The following is a 21,739-nucleotide window of genomic DNA, read 5'->3' on the forward strand; positions in this document are numbered from 1 at the left end:
ATTTATTAACCGTTGATTTGTTACGTTGTTACAATTTGCAATAAAGAATTGAATTGAAACTGAAGTGCCAATAAAACTGATATCATTGTAAAAAAAACAGTCATAAATCTAAGAAATCAATCACGAGCTAAATGAAAGATTCTAAGAGAAAAATGACTGTATTTCTTTAATTACTATATTTCTTGATTTAATTAGTTTCCACTCCATTTATTTTGACAATCGTCACTCTCCATTAAGCATTCAACTGACCGCCATCGAACAATTTGTAGTTCTTTTTATTTTGTGTGGGGGGGGGTAGATTAGATTAGAGGAGGGGGGAAACCAAGACCTTATTACATCATTCAACAAAACAGACTTGCATCACTGAAACTAGCCACTCAATGATGTCAATAAAATGATGTCAATCACAGAAAAATGACCGTGAACAGCAGAGAACATTTCTGACGGACCGTTAGTCATTTTTTTCGGATGGAGCCTTTCATTTTTCCCAATCTCATCCAGTCAAGGATGTATTATTAGACCCACTGACAAGGGCAGACTCAACTAATTTATTGACCTCTCCAAATACAAGGCAATTCCTCAGGGTTCACTTCAATTATTTCGTGATTTAATGTGTCTCTATTTCATTCGGAACGTTTGTTTTGGAATCATGTTTTATTGCAGCTATATTTGAGGACTGAAAATTTTGTGAATTGAAGAACTACAAGACTTAACCTATTTCGGACTATGTGTAACCTTATCTAAATTTGGGAGAGGAATAGCACAAGGTTACCTTATTTTTCATCTCCCTATCATTTTGATAATGTACTTATTGTATAAATGCATAAAGAATAAATGATGACGAAAACAATTTGGAGACTGGAAATTTGGATTTGAAATCTTAATTTCATACAGGAATTGAATCGTGTAGAAGAAAGTTTGGAAATGAGGAATTTCGATTTGGAATCAAATTGTCTTAAAGCAATCCAAGCATGTCAAGAACTATTTGGAAATTATTTGTAAACTGTTTGGGAAGTTTTATTTGGGAAGTTTTATTTTAAACTGTTTGGGAAGTTTGATTTGAAATCCTATTATATTAAGCGAGCAATTTCTGTATATTTATATCTGGTTATTTATGTTCAACGGATCTCGAAAACGGCTCTAACGATTTTCACGAAATTTGGAACATAGTAGGTTTATGATATGGAAATTCGATTGCACTAGGTCTCATCCTTGGGAAAACTCGCTGAACGACATTAAAAGGATAATTCATCCTTGGCTGAAACAGCTGTGGATAGTAAAAAAGTGAGTGAGCGAGTGAGTATGTGAAAAATCAAAATATCGCATCCCCGAAATTCATAAGATGACATATAGCCAGCTATGAATAACACGATCATTTTAGAGAATTGTGTTCTGTTTATCATGAAAATAATGAGCGAAGCTCGGTGCTCCGATATTCATATAATGTACTGTATTATTTGTAAATTGTGAGAATAAATTGATTTGATTTTCTTACATCAAGCGTACCATAAAAATTTGGAAACTATAAGAAAATAGTTATTTGTATATCTAGAGTGAAAAGTACGACTTTTTCTCCCTGTGGGAAAAAGTTTGAAGCCCGAGGCGAAGCCGAGGGCAGCAATTTTCCTGAGGGAGAAAAAGTATTTTTCGCTCGTGATGTACACAACATTTTTCCTCCATCTACATTTTTCTATAGAAACTGCAAATAAAATCATTCTAATAACTTACGTATTGGTGACAATGATTCCTAACAACATAACCTAAATCTAAAACCTAAAAACCGGTCGTCTGATTGGCACTGCCGATTGCGCTATCTATGGGCAAAAGTTGTAACAATTATATCAGCTGAGCAGCTACCAAAAATGGCTGACTCCAGATCACGCGGTTCAGATTTGAATTGCAGATCAAAAATATTTGTTGGCTGGTATTTTGAATAGAATAAAATATTTTAAAAATTGTATAAATTTTTATAGTCTACTAATAATAAGAATATAATAATTATCATACAAACATATATGTCATGAGTTAATCAAATTTCTGGTTATGGTATTGAATTCAGTTGACTCAATGACAGACACCTCTATTATGCTTTCTCATCTGAGCTTAGACCTTCTAACCTATTACAATGTAAGTTTCAAAATAGAGATGCTTCCCATGTTATTTAAATGGAGTCACTTTTACTCCCTAGGGAGTTTTTCTGTTTTTTACTACCGAGAGCGAAAAAGTGACACTTTAGTATTAGGTTTCAGGGAGTAAAGTAAGTACTTTAGACAGCGGGTGGAGGAAAATTATATTTGAAAATATACTTTCTTACAGTAATTGGATCATGTCAATAAAGGTCTTCGCATACCTAACATAGCAAAACTAGAAATATGTCTTTGGAAGACGTAACCCACGTATCTTCCAATGATGTATCTCAATCCACACCAGTCTAGGGTAGATTTAACATAGAGAGACAGAACGAGAACGTCTTTCGAAGACATATTTCTCGCTAAGCAACGCTTTGTGTAAAAGACCTAACAGGAGACCTAGGTTGGATGTGAAAACCTTAAAACAAATAGAAAATATTTATATCTTATATTAATTTGAAGCACTCAACCAATTTCTAGCTTCGGTGATTTTTGCAGCACAGAATCTCAGACCAGAGAAAGGAAAAAATTAATGATATAGAAATAAAACTATTCTGATATAAATCTGATATCCTCTTATTCAATATCCTCTATTCCAGTGGTCGCCAAACAGTCGATCGCGAGCTACCGGTAAGCTCGTGGGATAGTTTTTGGTAGCTCACAGAAACGCTCGTGCAAAAGAATGTCGTCCAGTTTGAATAAATACACTTTCCTAGTCTGAAGAAAATAAATGACGAGAAATATCCTCCACAGCACCGCAGAAACAACCAAGAATACGGTACAATTCTTTCAGACTTGAGACAACAGTTTGATCAACATTATTTCAATATTTTAAAAGCATATCAAATATGGTACAATTCATCAACTCTCTTTTGTAGAGATCTATGCAGAAGATTTTTCAGCTTGTGTTATAAAACATTTTGGTAAAGATCAGGTTTCAGTTGAAATGGAATTTGTGGATTTTCAAAATGATCTGTCTCTCAGATAACTTTCTACAACTGGAAATATTTGGCCTCAAATCCCCGAAGAAAGGTATCCAAATATTATTCAAGTTGCATTGAGGTTGAAAGCTATGTTCAGCTCTACCTACTTGTGTGAAGCAACTTTTTCAAGTATGAAATTCATAAAAAATCGATATAGGAACAGACTGACTGATGAACAATTGGACAACTACAACGTACATTCCAAACATCAAGAAAATAATTGATGACCAAAAAAGAGCTCCACTGCTCTTATTGAAATGTAAATTTCAACTTTTTTATACTTTTTGCTATGAGATAAGTAGATTTCAACACTAGAAATGTATCTTTATAGGCAATAAAAGTGTGAAAATTTCATTTTGCGTACCGTACTTTCTTCAGTCTTATATTCCTTGTTAGCTCACTAGAAGATTTATAAATGCTATTCTAGCTCACAGGCTCGTAAGTTTGGCGACCATTGCTCTATTCCTTCTATATATTCCTAACCTACCCTATACTATCTCCTAATCAATAATATTATTATTATCATCATCATCATGAAATACCAGAGTAGAAAGTAACTAAAGTACAGTAGTGGAGTAGAAACTAATCAAAATTCCAAGTAATACCTCAAATTATCGACCATAGATTTATACAGTGATTCACTCACATAAGGTGTAACAATAAGTAACTTTTTAACCGTTCATTTTACAGGGAACTTTAAATGTGCAACTTCCCTTCTTTTTTGTGACTTTTTACGACATGCCATTTTAAATTGAAAATTTGTTCGCCATCTTCCATAATGGAGGACAACTTTATTTTTCACATGGCAACCCCCATTTTTTATGATATTTTTGGATTCTACATAGAATTTCAAGACATTTTACTCTTGTCATTTTTTTGATAAATCCAACGGTTTAGGATGTACAGCCATAATAAATCATAAATTGATATTGCATCTCTGTTTACAACAACATATCAGTTATGGCTGTACATCCTAAACGGTTAGGTTTATAAAAAAAGGACAACAGTAAAAATTTTACGTAGAATACAAAAATATTATAAAAAACTGTGGTTGCCATTTAAAAAAATGAAGTTGTCCTCCATTTTGGAAGATGGCGGCCAAATTTTCAATTTAAAATGGCATGTTGTAAAATGTCACAAAAAAAGAAAGGAAGTTGCCCATTTAAAGTTCTCTGTAAAATGAACGGTTAACAAGTTACCTACTGTTACACCTTATGTGAATCACTCTGAATATCTCGTTACACTATTACATACATACTGTGCCATAAGCACGTTTTACTGAGATATAAGGCTATACTATAACACAGTGATATCACAGATAACCATAGATAAACGAAGACAGTCAACCTACCGTACAGATAAAACATATAACTAGAACATTAGACTATAGAATGTTACAGAAATACCACAGATAACTATAGATAAACCAAGACAGTCTACCAACCGTTCAAGAAGATAGTGATATTCTTTTATAGGTCATAACACTCTTCACTATTGCACAAGTTTAATAGTAATTGTAATAATAGTGGCATCCATTCACAGGTAATAGTTGCATATTATAACAATGGACTGCATACAGCTCGTAGTAGTAGTAAAAGGCTCATTACATTAGACGGACAATAAATTTTTAAATTCCCATTGCGTAATCCGGTTTAGTGCTTTGAGAAACCTGTTGTTCATGTTCTTCAGTCTCTTTTCTTAGTTTATTCCCGTAGTTTACGATCCTCTCTTCAAGTTTGCTATTTGTATCTTTGTTTATTTTCGAAGTTGGGATTTCTGCACACAGGGAAAATAGTGGCTTCCACTAATTGCTGCCACAGAGTATAGAATCATAGAGTGAAGATAATTTTTAAAATATACCTATTTATTCGTCTCTGATAGAATGTACAACGGAGTGCATGAAGACAAGTAATTGGTATAGATTTGTAGGGAATTTTATCCTCTATAAGCCCTTTTGTCTCAAATTTGTCTTCATCCTCCCCGCTTCATTGAAAAATGGCTTTAACTCTGGAGAGAGGATGAATTTCTTGAAATCTTCAGAATCTTTTAACTTACCTAACTAATTTCAAAACTATTTATTCTTAATTAAATTTAATGCACGGGAAAGCAGAAAACATGTTCCACACTTTGAGATCAAATTCAATTCTCTATCATTAAAGGCTTCCGACGTAGATTGCATTGAGATCAGGAAAAAGCTCATTCAATGGTTTTTCCGGAAAACACCTGTTGTCTGGACTAAACAAACTACTAAGGTTAGATCTGTGATGGTAGTATTACTCAAATGCAGTTTCAAACTTCGGGGGGGTCCTGGGGGCGAAGGAAGCGGTGTAAACGATAGAGACTCTTTGGTTCCAAGCTATGTACTATGAATACTAACACCCTGCCAAAATTCAGCTTCCCCCTAATTTCTTGGGCAAACCCCTGTTTTTTTTTATTGTCTTCATAGGCTGAGATAATAGGATATGTAGGGAAAGAAACAGCACTCTACGAAAATAAAAAAGGAATTGAACAAGCAATTAATTTTGAAAAATGATTGGATAATGTGTTGTGTTACTCACATCAATTCCTGACTGGGTGTTGGCCAGTAGTCACTACCACGATATATATAGATGAAAACGGTAGGGGCCACGAAATGTGTGCGCAGTGGCCAGCAAGCTAGATTACGTCATCGCCACCAACCGAGGTTTTCAACACCTATTGGCAATTTATAAAACTTATTCGTTAAAAAAACAGATGGTTGGATATAAAATGACGTCAGCTACACCGGAAATTTAGTACAAACATACGCGTGACACCTACCGTCTTCTTCTTCACTACCATGGTATATAGAAGAAGACGGTAGGTGTCACGCGCATGTTTGTGCTAAATTTCCGGTGTAGCTGGCATCATTCTATATCCAATCATCTGTTTGTAACAAATAAGTTCCAAAAATTGCCAATAGGTGTTAAAAACATCGGTTGGTGGCGATGACGCAATCTAGCTGGCTGGCCACTGCACACACATTTCTTGACCCCTACCGTTTTCATCTAAATACCGTGGTCACTACATGGATAGCGATGAAAAACTCTTTAATAATTTTGAAAAATAATTTTTGAGAACCAAACCAAAAATTTGAAAAAAGGTAGAATAATTTAGTTGTGTGACTCACATTAATTCCAGGTTGGGTGTTGGTCAAAAGTCTCTGCATCGACAGTGAAGAAGAACTCTCGAGTTCTGATTCGGACTGAGACGCCGACCGCTGTTCTGGTGAAAAGATGCTGTCATGAGATACGCTCAGTCCTGACTGCAGATTTGCGCTACTAAAACACACAAAAACACAAACAAAAATTAATTAAAATCTACGAAAATAAATCATCCAACAAACATATTTTCACAATACTGTAGCCAATCAATTCTGTCTGACTAATAGTTGATATTTATTAGAGAATTTATATTCCGTACAAATTTACTTCAGACTTGGAGGAATATGCAGCGCAGAGAAATGGAGGGAGGTCAGCCAATTACAGTGATTGATAGAGTCATAGCAGAGAAAATCGTATAATTCTGTAATAATTTTGTAATTCTGTGGTCATAGGTAGAAGCGCAGTTGCCAAATTGTCAGTCGTCTGTCTGCTTTCAGACAGGAAACTTCGCATGTGTAGCATGAGCACATGAACAATCACTATAAAAGAGACAGACAACTCATATTTTACAATAATTTCATAATGGATTTTCATAATTGAGATGAAATATTTTGTTAATTAAATTATCAATTCTACATTGTTAAAAGACGATCTGGCAACAGAGCGACGCGAGAAAGAGGTAGCGCTATCTGATTTAGGTATCTGATTTATCTTTAGGTATGTATTTGTATTACCAATTGTAATGTTCAACCATTATGTTTAATGTATGTATTTGTATTACCAATTATTGTAAAAATGCAGTGAAATGAACGAATTATTATTATTATTATTTGTTGAATGATAGACAAGGATAGAAATATCATTGCTAATCAAACACTGCCATTATAACGTGGACTTCACTGTAGCATGGGAGTACAAACCCGAAGGAAAGCGAGGCTTAGGAAGACCAAGAGAGAAATGGATGCCGGTACCAGGCCAATAGAGCCTAATCCTTGAATGAACATGATGATGATGAAAACCATAGAATACAGCAAAGAAATATTCACAGAATAGAGCATAGAAACTTCACAGTAAATGAAAATATGAATCGCAGTACCCTTTTAAATTATATTATCACAACATGTTTCAGACATTAATGCCACTGAGAGATAATCATCATTAATCTCACTCGGAACTGAAATTAAAGTAGCCCTAAAAAGAAAAAAAAACTTTACAGTTTATCATCAGAAGTTTTCTCTGGTTATAACTTGATGAAACATATTATAGCAGTTCGTAATGGATAAAGAAATTCAATACCACAAAACGATCATAATTTCGTTGATTATTGTCCTCTGAAAAACCGACAACTCAACAATTGACAAAAACTGACTAAACTAAAAATTTGATTATCCGCTTACAAATACAGTCACATCATCACAAAAACAAAATATATCATGTGATGGGAACAAACATCATCGAAAATAAAATGTCAAGCTCGAATTTCACTTACAAGATGTCAGAGTCCTTGAAAATGTATTCCTCTGTTATATATTCGTTTATGTAATGTGCAACTGTTACATATACAGGTATAGACGAGTGTGCAATACGATATTGAGTTGTACCGGATCACCTTCAAACAAGAGTTGGAATGGTTTCTTGTAACAAAAAATAATCGAACGGATTTCCGACAGTCAATGGTTTCCGACAATCTTTGTGCCGATTTTGTAAAGCGTTCTTATATTCTGTATTCTATTTCCATTTTATTATATTCTATTCTTTATTCAAATTCAAGTATTCCTTGAAGTATTACTGTACGGTGTAAGCGATACTCAAACTCTTCTCAGCACAAATTGAATGCTTAGTCTAGAATACTTGAAACCTTACTTTGGAAACTCGTGAATTTTTAAATCTCGGTGTTGGACTGCTATCGAACATAGTCTATGTATATAAGAATGAATGTCTATTTGTGTATTATCGTAGTTTGTTTGTTCCCTATAGACTCGAAAACTACTTGACAGAACGGCATGAAACTTTGGGAATATGTTGTGTGAATATTGGGGATGGTTTCTGACCAGAAATTTCAATAGGGGGGCTAATAATAATTATATATTAATCCATTTTACAGACCTATGTTTTCGAAATTGTCAGTCTAACTTAGAACGGGAAGATCATCATGATTCAAGATCATGTTGTGATAATATGATTTAGCATCTAAACTTACCAGCTGTAATAAACACGTCACTCTGTGATAAAATTGTTTACTGGTATTGAAACGGTAGTTTTAAGCACATAAGAAGTCCGTATTGAGATGTAAATGAAAATATTGATTGTCAGATAAATTTCATGATTCACCAAAATTTCATGTCAAGTGTGACTTTTTGGAGGTACGAGGTTCGCTGGGTAAGCTAGTAATTGATAATGTTTAATCTTCAATCATAGACAATTGATACAAGAGTATCCTTAAACAGTATCTTTACTCTATGATTTAATGCATAAATTCATTATATACCTCAATATCATTTTTTTCTTATTCTGAGATAGAGTGTATAATCTTCGGCTGTATACAGGAAGATTTGAAATAGAACGAAACCGAAAAAATAAAATATAGTTTAGAATGGAATAAAGTGGTTCAATAAGCCGTCTATTTTGACATAGAATGTAAAACTAATTATCCTGTTATGGAAATTTGGCTGTTGAAAAAACCATTCAACAATGGCTGTTCAAATTTAAGGCTTTTTTGATTGGCTCTCATGGCATTTAATCACGATTAAAACTTAACCGACTTTTTTGAAAAGAAAGCTTTTCAGATTGCCCTCAAGGCATTTAATCACGATTGGAATTTAACCGGCTTTTGTGCAACGGGGGCTTAGTTTTTATCATTTTTCATTTTTTCATGTTCTCCCATAAGAGAGCATACTTGAGAAACTGAACCCGGGAAAGTTGTCATCGACATTTGAATATCTCAGGCATTAGTTGAAGGCATCTATTGAATCTCATTAGAAGAAAATATTATGAATGTCGGCCTCAGTTGAGGGTAAGGTGAAAACTGTTATCAAAAACAAATTTTCCAAATTTTCTTCACTCACTTCCTATTATGTGGGTTCGCTTTGTCCCCCTGCAGTTGGCCCGCCGACCGACTCCTGGCGTCCAAACAGCGGGCATCCTGTTCAGTGATGACGTCACTGGCGGGTGTTCCCGCTGCCGCAGCTTCGTCTGCTGCAGCCGCATGCGGCCGCGACTTGCGGCGGAACATGCGTCGCAAACCGCGCAGCGGATGGAAACGCCGTTTTTTCGTTTCTGGAATCAGTAAATCATTTTTAAAAATTGAAAAAGTCAGTTATATGATATCGAAGAAGTTTGAATGAAGCAAAAAGTTGAATAGTTTACAGATGTTACTTTTTTTAATCAATTTATTCAATGCGTCGTAGCCCACCCTCTTTTCTGATTGGCCAACGAATTTACTTCTGTATTCTGCCGGTAGGTAACAGTAGCTACTGGGTCATGATTTATGATCTCAAAGTTACACCTTTTCAGAACTGAGAATCGACTGGACTAAATCTACGTTTAAATTTGGAAGGTATGTTCAGTTGGTCTTCTAGAGGCGCACTAAGAACGGATTTGAAAAATATTCAAAAGATTTGCCCAAAATCTGCGTTTTCTCAGCTTTTTCAAGAACAAATTGACAAACCATGTTCAAATTTGGTTCACAGGCTCAGCTAAGATGTAAAATTGTTTGATTTTATCCAAGTTTTGATTTGATTTTTTGATTGTACTGAAAGGGTTCTAAAATGACGACAAAGATAGGCTCAAAATCAGCAGTTTTTAAGCGTTCTTCAGCGTTGTAATCCGCTTTCAGAATTTCAGTTTCTACAGTAACCTTCATAGAAAGAAACATAGCAAAAAATAAACAACAATTTTCATCCTTGAAAACATGATTTCACCAGCCAATAAACTATGAAATTATTACAACAGGACCGGTCAAATGTTAAAATGGGGTCAAACCATGCCGTCAAAAATAACGGACCATTACTGAGTGAGTACGCATGCGCAGCTTTGATGAGCATGTTAGACCTGTCACTGATCAATCACTGGTCGTGATTGCTGCAATCGATCTCAAACAACACGAAAATGAAGAGGTAGATGCAGGAGAGAGGAAGAAGAAGAAGAAAAAAAGGATTACGATGATAAGAATGAGAAGAAAAAGATGATGACGATAATGAACAATACTATTTTTATTACGACAATAAAAATAAGGAAAAGTTTGTGATGATGTACAAAGAATAAGGGAGGAAGAAGAAGAAGAAGAAGAAGAAGAAGAAGAAGAAAAAAAGGAGAAGATGAAGGAGTCATTCTGTACTGAGAGGAGTATGACTGAATGAGTCATACTACTGTAGAGGAAAAAGAAAAAGAGAAGAGGCAGAGGAAGAGAGCAGAAAGAAGAGAAGAAAGTTTGAAATCGATACATGAAAAAGAAGAGAGTAGGCAGAAACGAGGTAGAAGAACGATGAAGATTAGGATATAGTACAAATAAAAGGTAGAAGATGGAGGTTGAGAGCAAGGTAGGGAAGTGAAAAGTGAAAGAGCAAGGTAGTGAAAAGTGGAGAGCAAGGAGGAGGTAAAGTACAATAGAAAGAAATAGGAATAGAGATTGGAAAAGGTGAAACAGGAAGGGATAAAGACAAGATAAGAAAGGAATTGTGAAGAAATTGAAAATGAGGATATCAATGACACGAGTGACGGTAAGAGAGGAGAATAAAAAAAGGGGAAAGAATGAGACGAAAAAGAATAAGAAGAGCAAAAAATGAAGATGAGGATGATAATGATGAAGAGGAAGAGGAGGAAAAAGAGAATAAAAATGTGAGGAGTGAGCAGCATTGAAAGATAAAGAGGGAACACAATAATAGAGCAAAATCAGAGAATGGAGAAGGAAACAAAGTATACTGGAATACAATACTAGCCAATTGACATGTTTCCTAATCATCGAAACCGTTTAGGTGAGCTTGTGGCCAATATCGCCCCGGGGGACGCCATCTTGCAAAACACCACTGCTCGTGTCTAGGACTTGAATTGGTGCTCAAATTTCGACATTTAACAGCCAAATCTAGCCAAAGGCCAACTCAAATAATCTCCAATCATTGGACTTCAATCGAGGATAAAAAAGACTCCTATCATTGGATAGGTTTGTGATTTGGAAACAGTGATACGTCTGATCATTTCCAGTAGCCTACATTACAGTCTTCAAGCTGGATTCCCATGTATCAGTATCAGTGTCCGGTACAGTGAAAATATTATTCCCAAGATTTTAAATGTGACTATTCATACTCGCTAGGCTGGGTCTTATCCTTTATCTATACCTATAAAGAAAGGATGAAAAGAAAGAATGCATGTACGGGATACGAATGCATGTTTGACGCATCATCCGTCTCAACTACTCAACCGAATAACTTGAAATTTTGCATAAACATTCCTAATCTATCGAGGATGATTCAATTTGTTCAATTAATCATAATAAAAATAATTAGAAAAACTCATTCAATTAGTGTTATATACTTGAAATAAAATCCCATTCAAATAGTGATACTTTTGTAAATATTATTATTGTAGATGTTGATACCGTACTTTCAATGTCAGCATGGAACTGAACTATTGAACTGAGTTCAATCTATTTTTGCTTTAACAGACCCTTGCGGAGCGCGGGTAACACATGCTCGTCATTTATAAATCTTAATCATTCAAGTTATAACATTGAAATTGTATTACCTCTCAGCTTATGAACAAACCATAGGCTCATCACTAATTTCTCATTTTATACTTATTCTATGTTGTAAAAATCTGGTGTGGCGCACTCACACAACTTTCCTTGCGGTTATGAAAATTGATCACCTGACGCTACGGTAGTGTTCCCGCGCATCTCAAGTCTACTATTCAGAGATTAGAGCCAGCTGGTGACAGGGTAATAACGCTAGAGACACACGAGGTCTGCTATCTCTTCATAGTGAATCATTTAATAGAATCAACAGTTGCCAATAGTTTGCAATTGGATAATCACATTTTCTCGATTTTCGAATTTATTTTTAATTTTAGGTGAAAATGCTACTGAACATTAATTGTAGAGATTCTCATGCTCAATCTATTCCACTCGAAATTTTTTGTTTAAATTGTATCTGAAGCTTGATAATTAAGAATCTAAAATCAAACTTTGCATAGATGGGGCGAAACTCCTGCAATTTTTACAGATATGGGACTTGTGGCAGTTGATAGATCTTATCCATGACTATTTCAGGTATAACTTTAATTAAAATCGTTGAAGCCGTTTTCGAGAAAATCGCGAAAAACCTTGTTTTTGACAACATTTTCGCCATTTCAGCCGCCATCTTGAATCGTATTTGATCGAAATTGTTCGTGTCAGATCCTTATATTGTGAGGACCTTACGTTCCAAATTTCAAGTCATTCCGTTGATTGAGAGATGAGATATCGTGTACACAGACGCACATACACTCATACACACACACACACACACACAACCACACATATAAAGACCAATACCCAAAAACCACTTTTTTGGATTCAGGGGACCTTGAAACGTATAGGAATTTAGAAATTGGGGTACCTTAATTTTTTCGGAAAGCAATACTTTCCTTACCTATGGTAATAGGGCAAGGAAAGTAAAATTTATTCACCTATCGTGTAAAGAAGAACTTTATTCTATTTAGTTTGATGAAATCACAATAACTAATGCTCATTTTTCATAGGTAATACCAGCAAGAAATAGCGAATACAGTACAGTAGAAGTGGTATTTTTTCAGCGTAAGATATCTCTATGGAAGGAAGGCTTTGAAGTCGATGACTAATCCAAAAACATTCCAAAACAGAAACTGAAGATAGGAAGGCGAAAAAGTGTGACACTTGAAATAAACGGGCGCCGACACATATGAGGGGAAAAAATTAGAGTCTAGCGCCAAAAATCTATTTACAGAAATTCCTCAACTACTGTGGAAGTTACAAGTTGGATGCGCCGCCCATAGTGCTCCAACTCACCAATTAAACTCAGCTGTACTAAAGTTTAAAGTTAACTGAGGAGTTTGAACTTAGCAGTACCAAAGTTTAGAGTTAACAGAAGAGTTCAGAGTTAACTCAATGATTAAACTTAGCAGTACTAAAGTTCAGTACTTTGCCACTTAGGTTGGGAGTACTTTGAGAAATGTACTCAGAAGTACTTTGGGAGCTTACATAAAGTTACAGAGAGCAACGGGGTGATAGCAACACGATGTGATGGCAACACGATGTAATAGGTTTTGCTATTATGTGTATTTATTAAAGGTGATAGTGAATGAAAAACACTAAGAAATTGTCAAAAAACCACTGATTTATTGATAATTAGAAAGACCGGTTTCGGTTATTACACCATTGTCAATCTCTGATAATCTCAGTTTATCAGAGATTGACAATGGTGTAATAACCGAAACCGGTCTTTCTAATTATCAATAAATCAGTGGTTTTTTGACAATTTCTTAGTGTTTTTCATTCAATATGAATAATTACCACAATATCAACTTCTCAACTACACAAAAAGGTGATAGTACTGCAACTAGCTGAAGACGTAGGGACTATTGAACGATATTTATTTATTTATTTGGGTATGATATCATTATTTGATAGCAACACGACAGAATGAATGACTCTTTATTGATTCATACAATACGTACATCATCAAAATGATAGGAAGAAAAAAATAAGGTAACCTTGTGCTATTCCTCTTCTAAATTTATAAAGGTTAACACATAGTCAGAAATAGGTTAAGTCTTGTAGTTGTTCACTTCACAAAATTTTCAGTCCTTAATTATTTCACAAAGTAGATTTTTAAATTTAGATGCTTCAAAACAAACATAGAAGAAATATTTCACATTATTATCACTAAAATAGGTAATATTCACATATTAAAGAAATAATTTAAAATAGCTGAAATAGCTCCATAGTTTCCACGTCTATCCGCGTTGTTATCGCCTCAAAATAACCATTACTATTCAATTTTTATTTGAAATTTCAGAGAGGGAGCAACTATTTGTTAAGTGTTCTTTCAATGCAACTTCAAGCTTAAGACTTTCCAATTATACTCTGAATAAAAAAAGTTGAGACTTGAGCCACCAGGCGACAAACAAATGGCACTGCCACAGAGTGACAACTATTCAATTGATTTCAGGGCTGAAATTTAGCATAGAGATATGTTATTAAATTTAGGAATTAATGGACACACAATAAGCTTCGGTTGACGTGTGAGGCTCTTTGAACCTTTGGATCTTTGAATCCGTCCCTTCAAAAACATAGGAATTCATGAAGCCGAAATTTCACAAAATCTGACAAAGTTGATATTTGTCGGCTCTGAGCTCATCCACACTTTCATGTTCTAATCCGAAACTAAGGCTCGCTTTCTACGACACTTTAAATCTATAAGTTCAATGCTCTATTGGATTATTTAATAAGGGTCTTAGAAACCGAATCTGAGACTAAATGAATTATTAATGGAATGAAGAATTGAAATGACTCACCATGATGGTGTATTTCCTCAGCATCGGGGATATCAGTGGGTGACGATTCTCTCACACATGACATGAGTCCTAAACCCCCTCCTCCTCCGCCTCCTCCACCACCTCCTCCTCCACTAATAACAGCTGCCATTTCTCACACCACGCCAGGAAACACCTGGAAAAGCATAAAAATTGACATTAGAATTAGAAATATTGAGAATTGAATAGCTAACATTGTATTAATACATTTAAGGATAGATAAATGCAAAGAACACCTGGAAACAACGACGAGAATTATAGCTTTTCAACATAAACCTTCAATATGAGCTCCTTAGGGCCGGTTTCCGAGCTCGGTATCTAGGTAAGTTCTAGACTTTGAACAGCAGGAGTCAGAAAATTGACTTTCCAAAACGGGGCGTAGTCGCAGTAATAGTAACAGCAAAATAAATCTTCATTTTCTCATTTCTCTATAATTGGAAACGTTTTTCCTTGACGAAATGAAACATTCCTAAATAATTCAAAATAGCTGAAACTCTACACTATTTTCTCTTTATTCTATTTTGTGTTCAATTTTCTAGTTTTTTGAAATTTAATTCAAACGTGACTATGACAATGACTGCAACTACGCCCCGTTTCGGAAAGCCAATTTTCTGACTCCAGCTGTTTAAAGTCTAGGACTTATCCAAATCCCGAGCTCGGAAACCGGCACTCAATGATGCAATTTTCAATATGAACTTCTTCACAATATCCATCCATTTCAACAGTGAACTTTAGACACATTACTAGGCTAACTAATATGACCGATCATCAGATAATATGATGCTAACAGATGAATTAATCACTTCCCAAAACTTGGTCTACATCTCAATATAATTATATCTCTGACTCTATCTGCAAACAGATGAATCAATACTTCCCAGAACATAGTAAGTCTCTATATGACTCTGACACGCTCTCTCTCTCTCTCTCTCTCTTGTAGGATAGAGTTGTGTGGCAGAGAGGACCAGGAGTCCTAACTCCGCACTAATAAAGGCAAATAATCAATCAATCAATCTCTCCCTCTTTCTCTTCTAACAGATGAATCAATCACTTCCCAAGACTTGGTACGCCTCTATATTTCTGTGACTCTCACTCTATCTCTCTCTCTCTCTTCTCTGTCTTTCTCTTAATTTTTCTTTTTGATTCATGCATTTTAATTCCAGTCTTTTTAATCCGCAATGTCTCATTTTCCCCTCTATACTATCGTAAATATTACACAAGTATATTTTGTTTTTGTATTAATATCTGGCCTCATTACGTCTCTATATCTCTCAGACTCTCACTCTCTCTCTCTTTCTCTGTCTCTTTAAAATTCAAGAGCGATTCTCTATCTCTGTGTGAAATTAAGTTTTCTTTTTGTTTCATGCATTTTAATTCCAGTCATTTCAATTTGCAATGTCTCATTTTCCCCTCTAGACTATCGTAAATATTACACAAATATATTTTTGTATTAGTGTCTGGCCTCATTTTAAAAACTTAATCATTCAACTACTCAAAAAATGAAGTAATTTTATTTATATTTTTAATTTTTGTTTTCTCTTTATCGATTTTTGAAGTATTTCTGTAACTTGATGTTTACCATAGGTCTCTTCAGACCTGGAAAAGGAAATTAAATAGATCAATCAATCAATCAATCTTTCAAATTGCATTCAATCTTCATTGTAAATAATAACTTTCATACTTTGTAAAATTACAGATGGAAATTGCATTTGTTTGAATGCTAATTAATGAAAAATTATTATTAAACGAAAATCCCAATTAAATGCTGTTAATCACCCCGTATACTTCTGCTACTGCAAATATTGAGAACAGGGTAAACAGCTAGATGGAAATTCGATGAGCGCTACTATACAAAAATTATTAGACAGCCCGGGAATCGAACCCAGTACCTCCTAATTGCCGGTCAGGAATGCTTACCCTTACAACAAACTGACAATCTGTGGATAGCAGCGCTCATTTTATACAAAGCAATAGCGGCCAGCCTACACATGTCTACACATGGAAATAAATGGAAGTTGCATCTGTTCAAATGCTAATAAATTAATGAATAATTATTATTGAACGAAAATCCCAATTGAATGCTGTAAATTTTATAAAATTATTGGAATAATTTGTTATACTCTCATTTATTGTAAATTAGTGTGTAAGCCAGAATATATTGTAACACAATGTATAAAAACTAATCTAATCTAATCTCTCACTCAGACACTATACCACACTCTCATTATCTCTCTGTTCTCTTCTCTCACTCTTTTTCTCTCGCTCGCTCTCTCTCTCTCTCTATCTATTGTTTTATTTTATTTTACTGAGTATTGCTTGTTAAATTACAATTTAGTATTGTATTGGAGGGTTAAGTGTAAGAGAGGGCCGACTGCGCCCTAACTTCGCCCTCCCAGGTATAAAATAAAGGCAGTCATTCTATTCTATTCTATTCTATCCCGGTCGTGTGTTAATGGGAAGGATATTTTATATCCTTCTTGGAAAATCGACAATTATTTGTTGAAACACCGCCGATTTATGAAGTTACATCACATTATTATATAATTGTTATTCTAATTGCAATCAATGTTTATTCTCATTGATTAATTATTTAAACTTTGTAAAATTCGTTGAATAACTAGCATTATCGTCATTTAATGTAAATTAGTGTATAAGCCAGTAAATATTGTAGCATACATAAATAAAGAAATCTAATCTCTTTTTCTCTGTATCTTTTTCAAATTGCATTCAATCTTCAGTGTAATTAATAACTTTTCATACTTTGTAAAATTCTTAGAATGATTTGTTATACTCTCATTTATTGTAAGCCAGTATATATTTTAACACAAATGTATAAAAATCTCTAATCTAGCCTGATCTCTCACACTCAAGACACTCTATAACACTCTCTCATTATCTCCCTGTTCTCTCACTCTTTCTCTCTCTATCTCTCTCTTGACGTCTCTGATTTCAAACAGGGAACAAACCACTCGTCATCCTACTTGCATTTCTAGCATTCCTTCCAACGGGAAAAATCAAACACATTATAAGGAAGAGAGGATAGATAACAATTTAATAATTGTTCGATCATACTTTATCAACAGGTTGTTAAAGTGACATAACTGACCTCTCATGAACCTAATAGAGTGAGATCTCCTTCATACTGTCAGTATTTGATGAATGGGAAGCATTGGTGTTATAAATAAGGAATGCTGTCAGTTTGGAGTGAATCTTAGTATAGGAAGGATAGTATTTCACTGGTATCAACACTGTTCAAGGGTGACTAATCATTCAATGATTCACCATTTGATAGACTTTCCATTCCATCATGACATAATGTATTTCGTATCCAGTAAGTCACTGTTTTCTGTTTATAGAGAGAGTCACTACAAACTGACAGTGCTCTTTAAACCATGAAGGAACTGTTTGTAGATTAGTTATTCCATACTCACTTTTCTTTCTAGGGATACTGAAATTATTTTGATTTTATTATTTCATTTTCGTTACCAAGCTTGAACTGTTTTCCGTTAATTATGTATTTAGTCCAGTCACTAAATACATTGGTGCATGCAATTTATATTGTAGTTCTGATTTTTTAATATATTATTTGGGTGCATAAGAGAAGTTCAGAACCAATTTCTTCATGCAAAATTTCCTTGTGCTAGATACAGGTGGCCCAGAAACCTCGTATTTTCGGCTCATTTTCCAGTTTTCAGCTATTTCTGCCAAATCTCGTAATCGGACAGAAAAATTTGCTCTCGCCTTTTTTCTAGATTATGAAATTTTGAATAAGATGAGATCATTCGGAACTCTCGATCTCCAATAAGTACTGAGTTATGATTTTTCAAAAAAATCAATGTGCGTAGAGCACAAAAATACGCCCAGAGGGATTTTGAATTATACATCTAAATGTTAACAATCGGAAGATATTGTTGTTCAAAAACTAAAATTTATCAAAATTGATTTTTCCTTCAAATTTCACTCATTTTTGAAAAATCATGACTCAGTACTCATTGGAGATAGAGAGTTCCGAATGATCTCATCTTATTCAAAATTTCATAATCTAGAAAAAAGGTGAGAGCAAATTTTTCTGTCCGATTACGAGATTTAGCAGAAATAACTGAAAACTGGGAAATGAGCCGAAAATACAAGGTTTTTGGGCCTTCCTGTATCTAGCACAAGGAAATTTTGCATGAAGAAATTTGTTCTGAACTTCTCTAATGTACCCAAATGATATATTAAAAAATCAGATCTTCAATATAAATTGCTAGCACACCCCCTTTTTTATGTCTATATTGACTGGACTAATTTTAATGTAAGCCGTTTTGGGTGTATCCAGTGGCTTAATTTTGTATATGCATTGTATTGTAAATATGTTTTGCGAATAAATATATATAAATATTATTCGAGCACAATGAAAGTATCAATTGCTCTTTATTTTATCAAGACACAACTAGTTTCAACTCTTCAATTTCATTTCATTCATTCCTGACTTCTAAATATTTATTGTTATTCATTACTATTATTTTTGGTTGCAGCTGTGATGTTTTGTACAGAATTAAATAACATTGCGCTTTGAGCAAGCAATAGACTGATAAGCAATCAAGTTGAACATCTGTCATTGGTCTAGACAAGCCACTCCCACAATTAGCAGATCACACAAGAGTAATGCTGTGACTTTTGTATGAAGCAGCTACAGTGGGAGTGGCTTACCTAGGCCAATGGTAGACGTTCAACTTGAACTACTTATCATATAGCTCGCTCAATAGTGCTACAGTTCAGTTTAGAAGAGACTGATAATGGTGTAACAACCGAAACCAATCACTCGATATCCTAATGGATTGGTTGTGACAACATAGTCAACATAGTCTTGTTGGTTGTATCAACATAGTCGATATTCAACATGGATATCTACCACATTTATACAAAATACTGAAACAATATCAATCATTCGAATAATAACAAGATTGGAAGAATACAGAATAGATAATAAAGAGATGAAAAATTGACAATGATTTATTCATGAACACGTTTCTTGGTACAATCCATCTATGATGACAAGGAAAAACATCGAAATATGAATCGTAGAGTCAAAAGTTCAGACATAAACCAACTTTCAAGCTCCATTTAAAAGTTGTCACTTTCAGAAAACATAATCAGTCACTCGCATTTTGACATTCCGTGTCTTTATCTCTCTCCTATTATGGAATTTTAATGTGATTTTAATGAGTTTCTTGCCGAATTCCACTCTCTGTCTATCGGTCTCACTCTGTCGCGCAATCTTTCTCTTTCTATCTTGTCATTCGTTTGATTCTCTTTCCCGAATATTCGTCAACACAGGTCTATTGTTCATAAGATTCCATTTGTACAACCAAGACTGTACAGTCAAAGTATGACAGAAAATTAATACCAGATTTATTGTACAGAACCTAATGTTATGGAAAAAAATTCAACACGATTCCACGTTTGACTGACAGGGAATTGATTGAAATTTTATTGTAATGTAACTTATTTTACAAGAATAAAAAAACACAAGACTGATTTATGTTAACTCAATATAGTTGATTGAAATTTTATTGAAACGTGACTCATTTTACAAAAAAAAATACACACAATACTGATTCAGGTCAACCAGATAGAAGAGGAGAATATAGCTTAGTAAAATAGTCTCAAATCTCGTAAAAATGTGTTAGAATATACGGTTGAAGAGCTGAATTCTTTCAAAGATTACATGATAGTAATTTTTTATTTTATGTACAAAAAAGACTACATAGTTCTAGTTTGACATTGAACTAAAGAATTTATCATGATCTACAAAAAAAAATTCTTGTCGGAGAAAAACGTGATGAAAATCACTATTGTTATCAACTCAGTACATTTGTCACCAAGATACCATACTAATGCAAAACGACTGAATTCAACAACCAACAGTAAAACTGAAATATTAAATCAATTAGATTCACAACTCAACAGTCATGTGCAGAATGTATTGTCACAATTCATAATTATGTAACATGAAATGGCTCATATAATTGAATGGAGCATGTACGGAACAAATAAGATATTGCTTACAGATTTTAATGGATAAGGGGAAACATTTTGCTCAAGTCTTGAACAAAAATTATGCTTAAGCTATTAATAGATTTGAAACATTTTTTGCAATTATTGAAAAAAATATAATGCATATCTCTATATATAAAAGCGAAATGGCACTCACTCACTGATTGACTGACTGACTGACTGATTCACTCACTCACTCACTCGCAGAACTAAAAATCTACCGGACCAAAAAAGTTCAAATTTGGTAGGTATGTTCAGTTGGCCCTTTAGAGGCGCACTAAGAAATCTTTTGGCGATATTTCAACTCTAAGGGTGGTTTTTAAGGGTTTAAAGTTCGTCTTTTAGCATGTATATTCTTCTTATTCCAATATCTTAAAATTATAATTGAAATGTGCATACCATATGTTAATATAGAACTAAAATCTAGAGAGAGTACCTCTTTAGAGAGAAACAGTTATTCTGGTAACTAAATAAAAAATTTGTCAGGTTGGCATTAAGTTGAGGTCTACATGCAGGCGAGCGAAGCGAGCCCGCTGATCTCATTTTTGGACGATCCAGTCGGGGGTCCAGGGGGAGACGGATATGGTGAGCGAAGCGAGCCTGACGGCTAGTAAATTATTTATTTATTTATTCATGGAGACAACAGGTAGAAAACCCATTTTGCCTCCTCCACACTTTACAATAATTTCCAACATAATACAATTTTCAATAAAAAGAAGATAGAAAATATGAGAAAATAATAAATTATAAAAATAGCTAATTATAAAATTAAGAGAATGAAATAAGACGAAAAATAGAAGAAATATACAGTCGTATATAGAATAATAAAAATACATTAACTGAATTCAATAAGAAAAAATGCACACATACCTCAGTAAACTATAATCATTACTAGTATATAGACAAGAGGGAAAAAAAGTGT

The 21,739-nt window shown here is 34.2% G+C and overlaps 1 protein-coding gene across 1 annotated transcript in view; it reads right to left on the reverse strand.

The window, feature by feature from the left end:
* The window catches only part of LOC111056542, a 183,376-nt gene that overhangs the window by 87,467 nt on the left and 74,170 nt on the right, over nucleotides 1–21,739 (reverse strand). Inside the window, 3 exon segments of the mRNA XM_039439458.1 lie at nucleotides 6,261–6,411; nucleotides 9,300–9,510; nucleotides 14,761–14,914. Coding sequence (XP_039295392.1) covers nucleotides 6,261–6,411; nucleotides 9,300–9,510; nucleotides 14,761–14,890 — 492 coding nt within the window. The 5' untranslated portion in view covers nucleotides 14,891–14,914.

Source organism: Nilaparvata lugens, chromosome 12, assembly GCF_014356525.2.
Source record: "Nilaparvata lugens isolate BPH chromosome 12, ASM1435652v1, whole genome shotgun sequence".
In the NCBI taxonomy this organism is placed as follows: domain Eukaryota; kingdom Metazoa; phylum Arthropoda; class Insecta; order Hemiptera; family Delphacidae; genus Nilaparvata; species Nilaparvata lugens.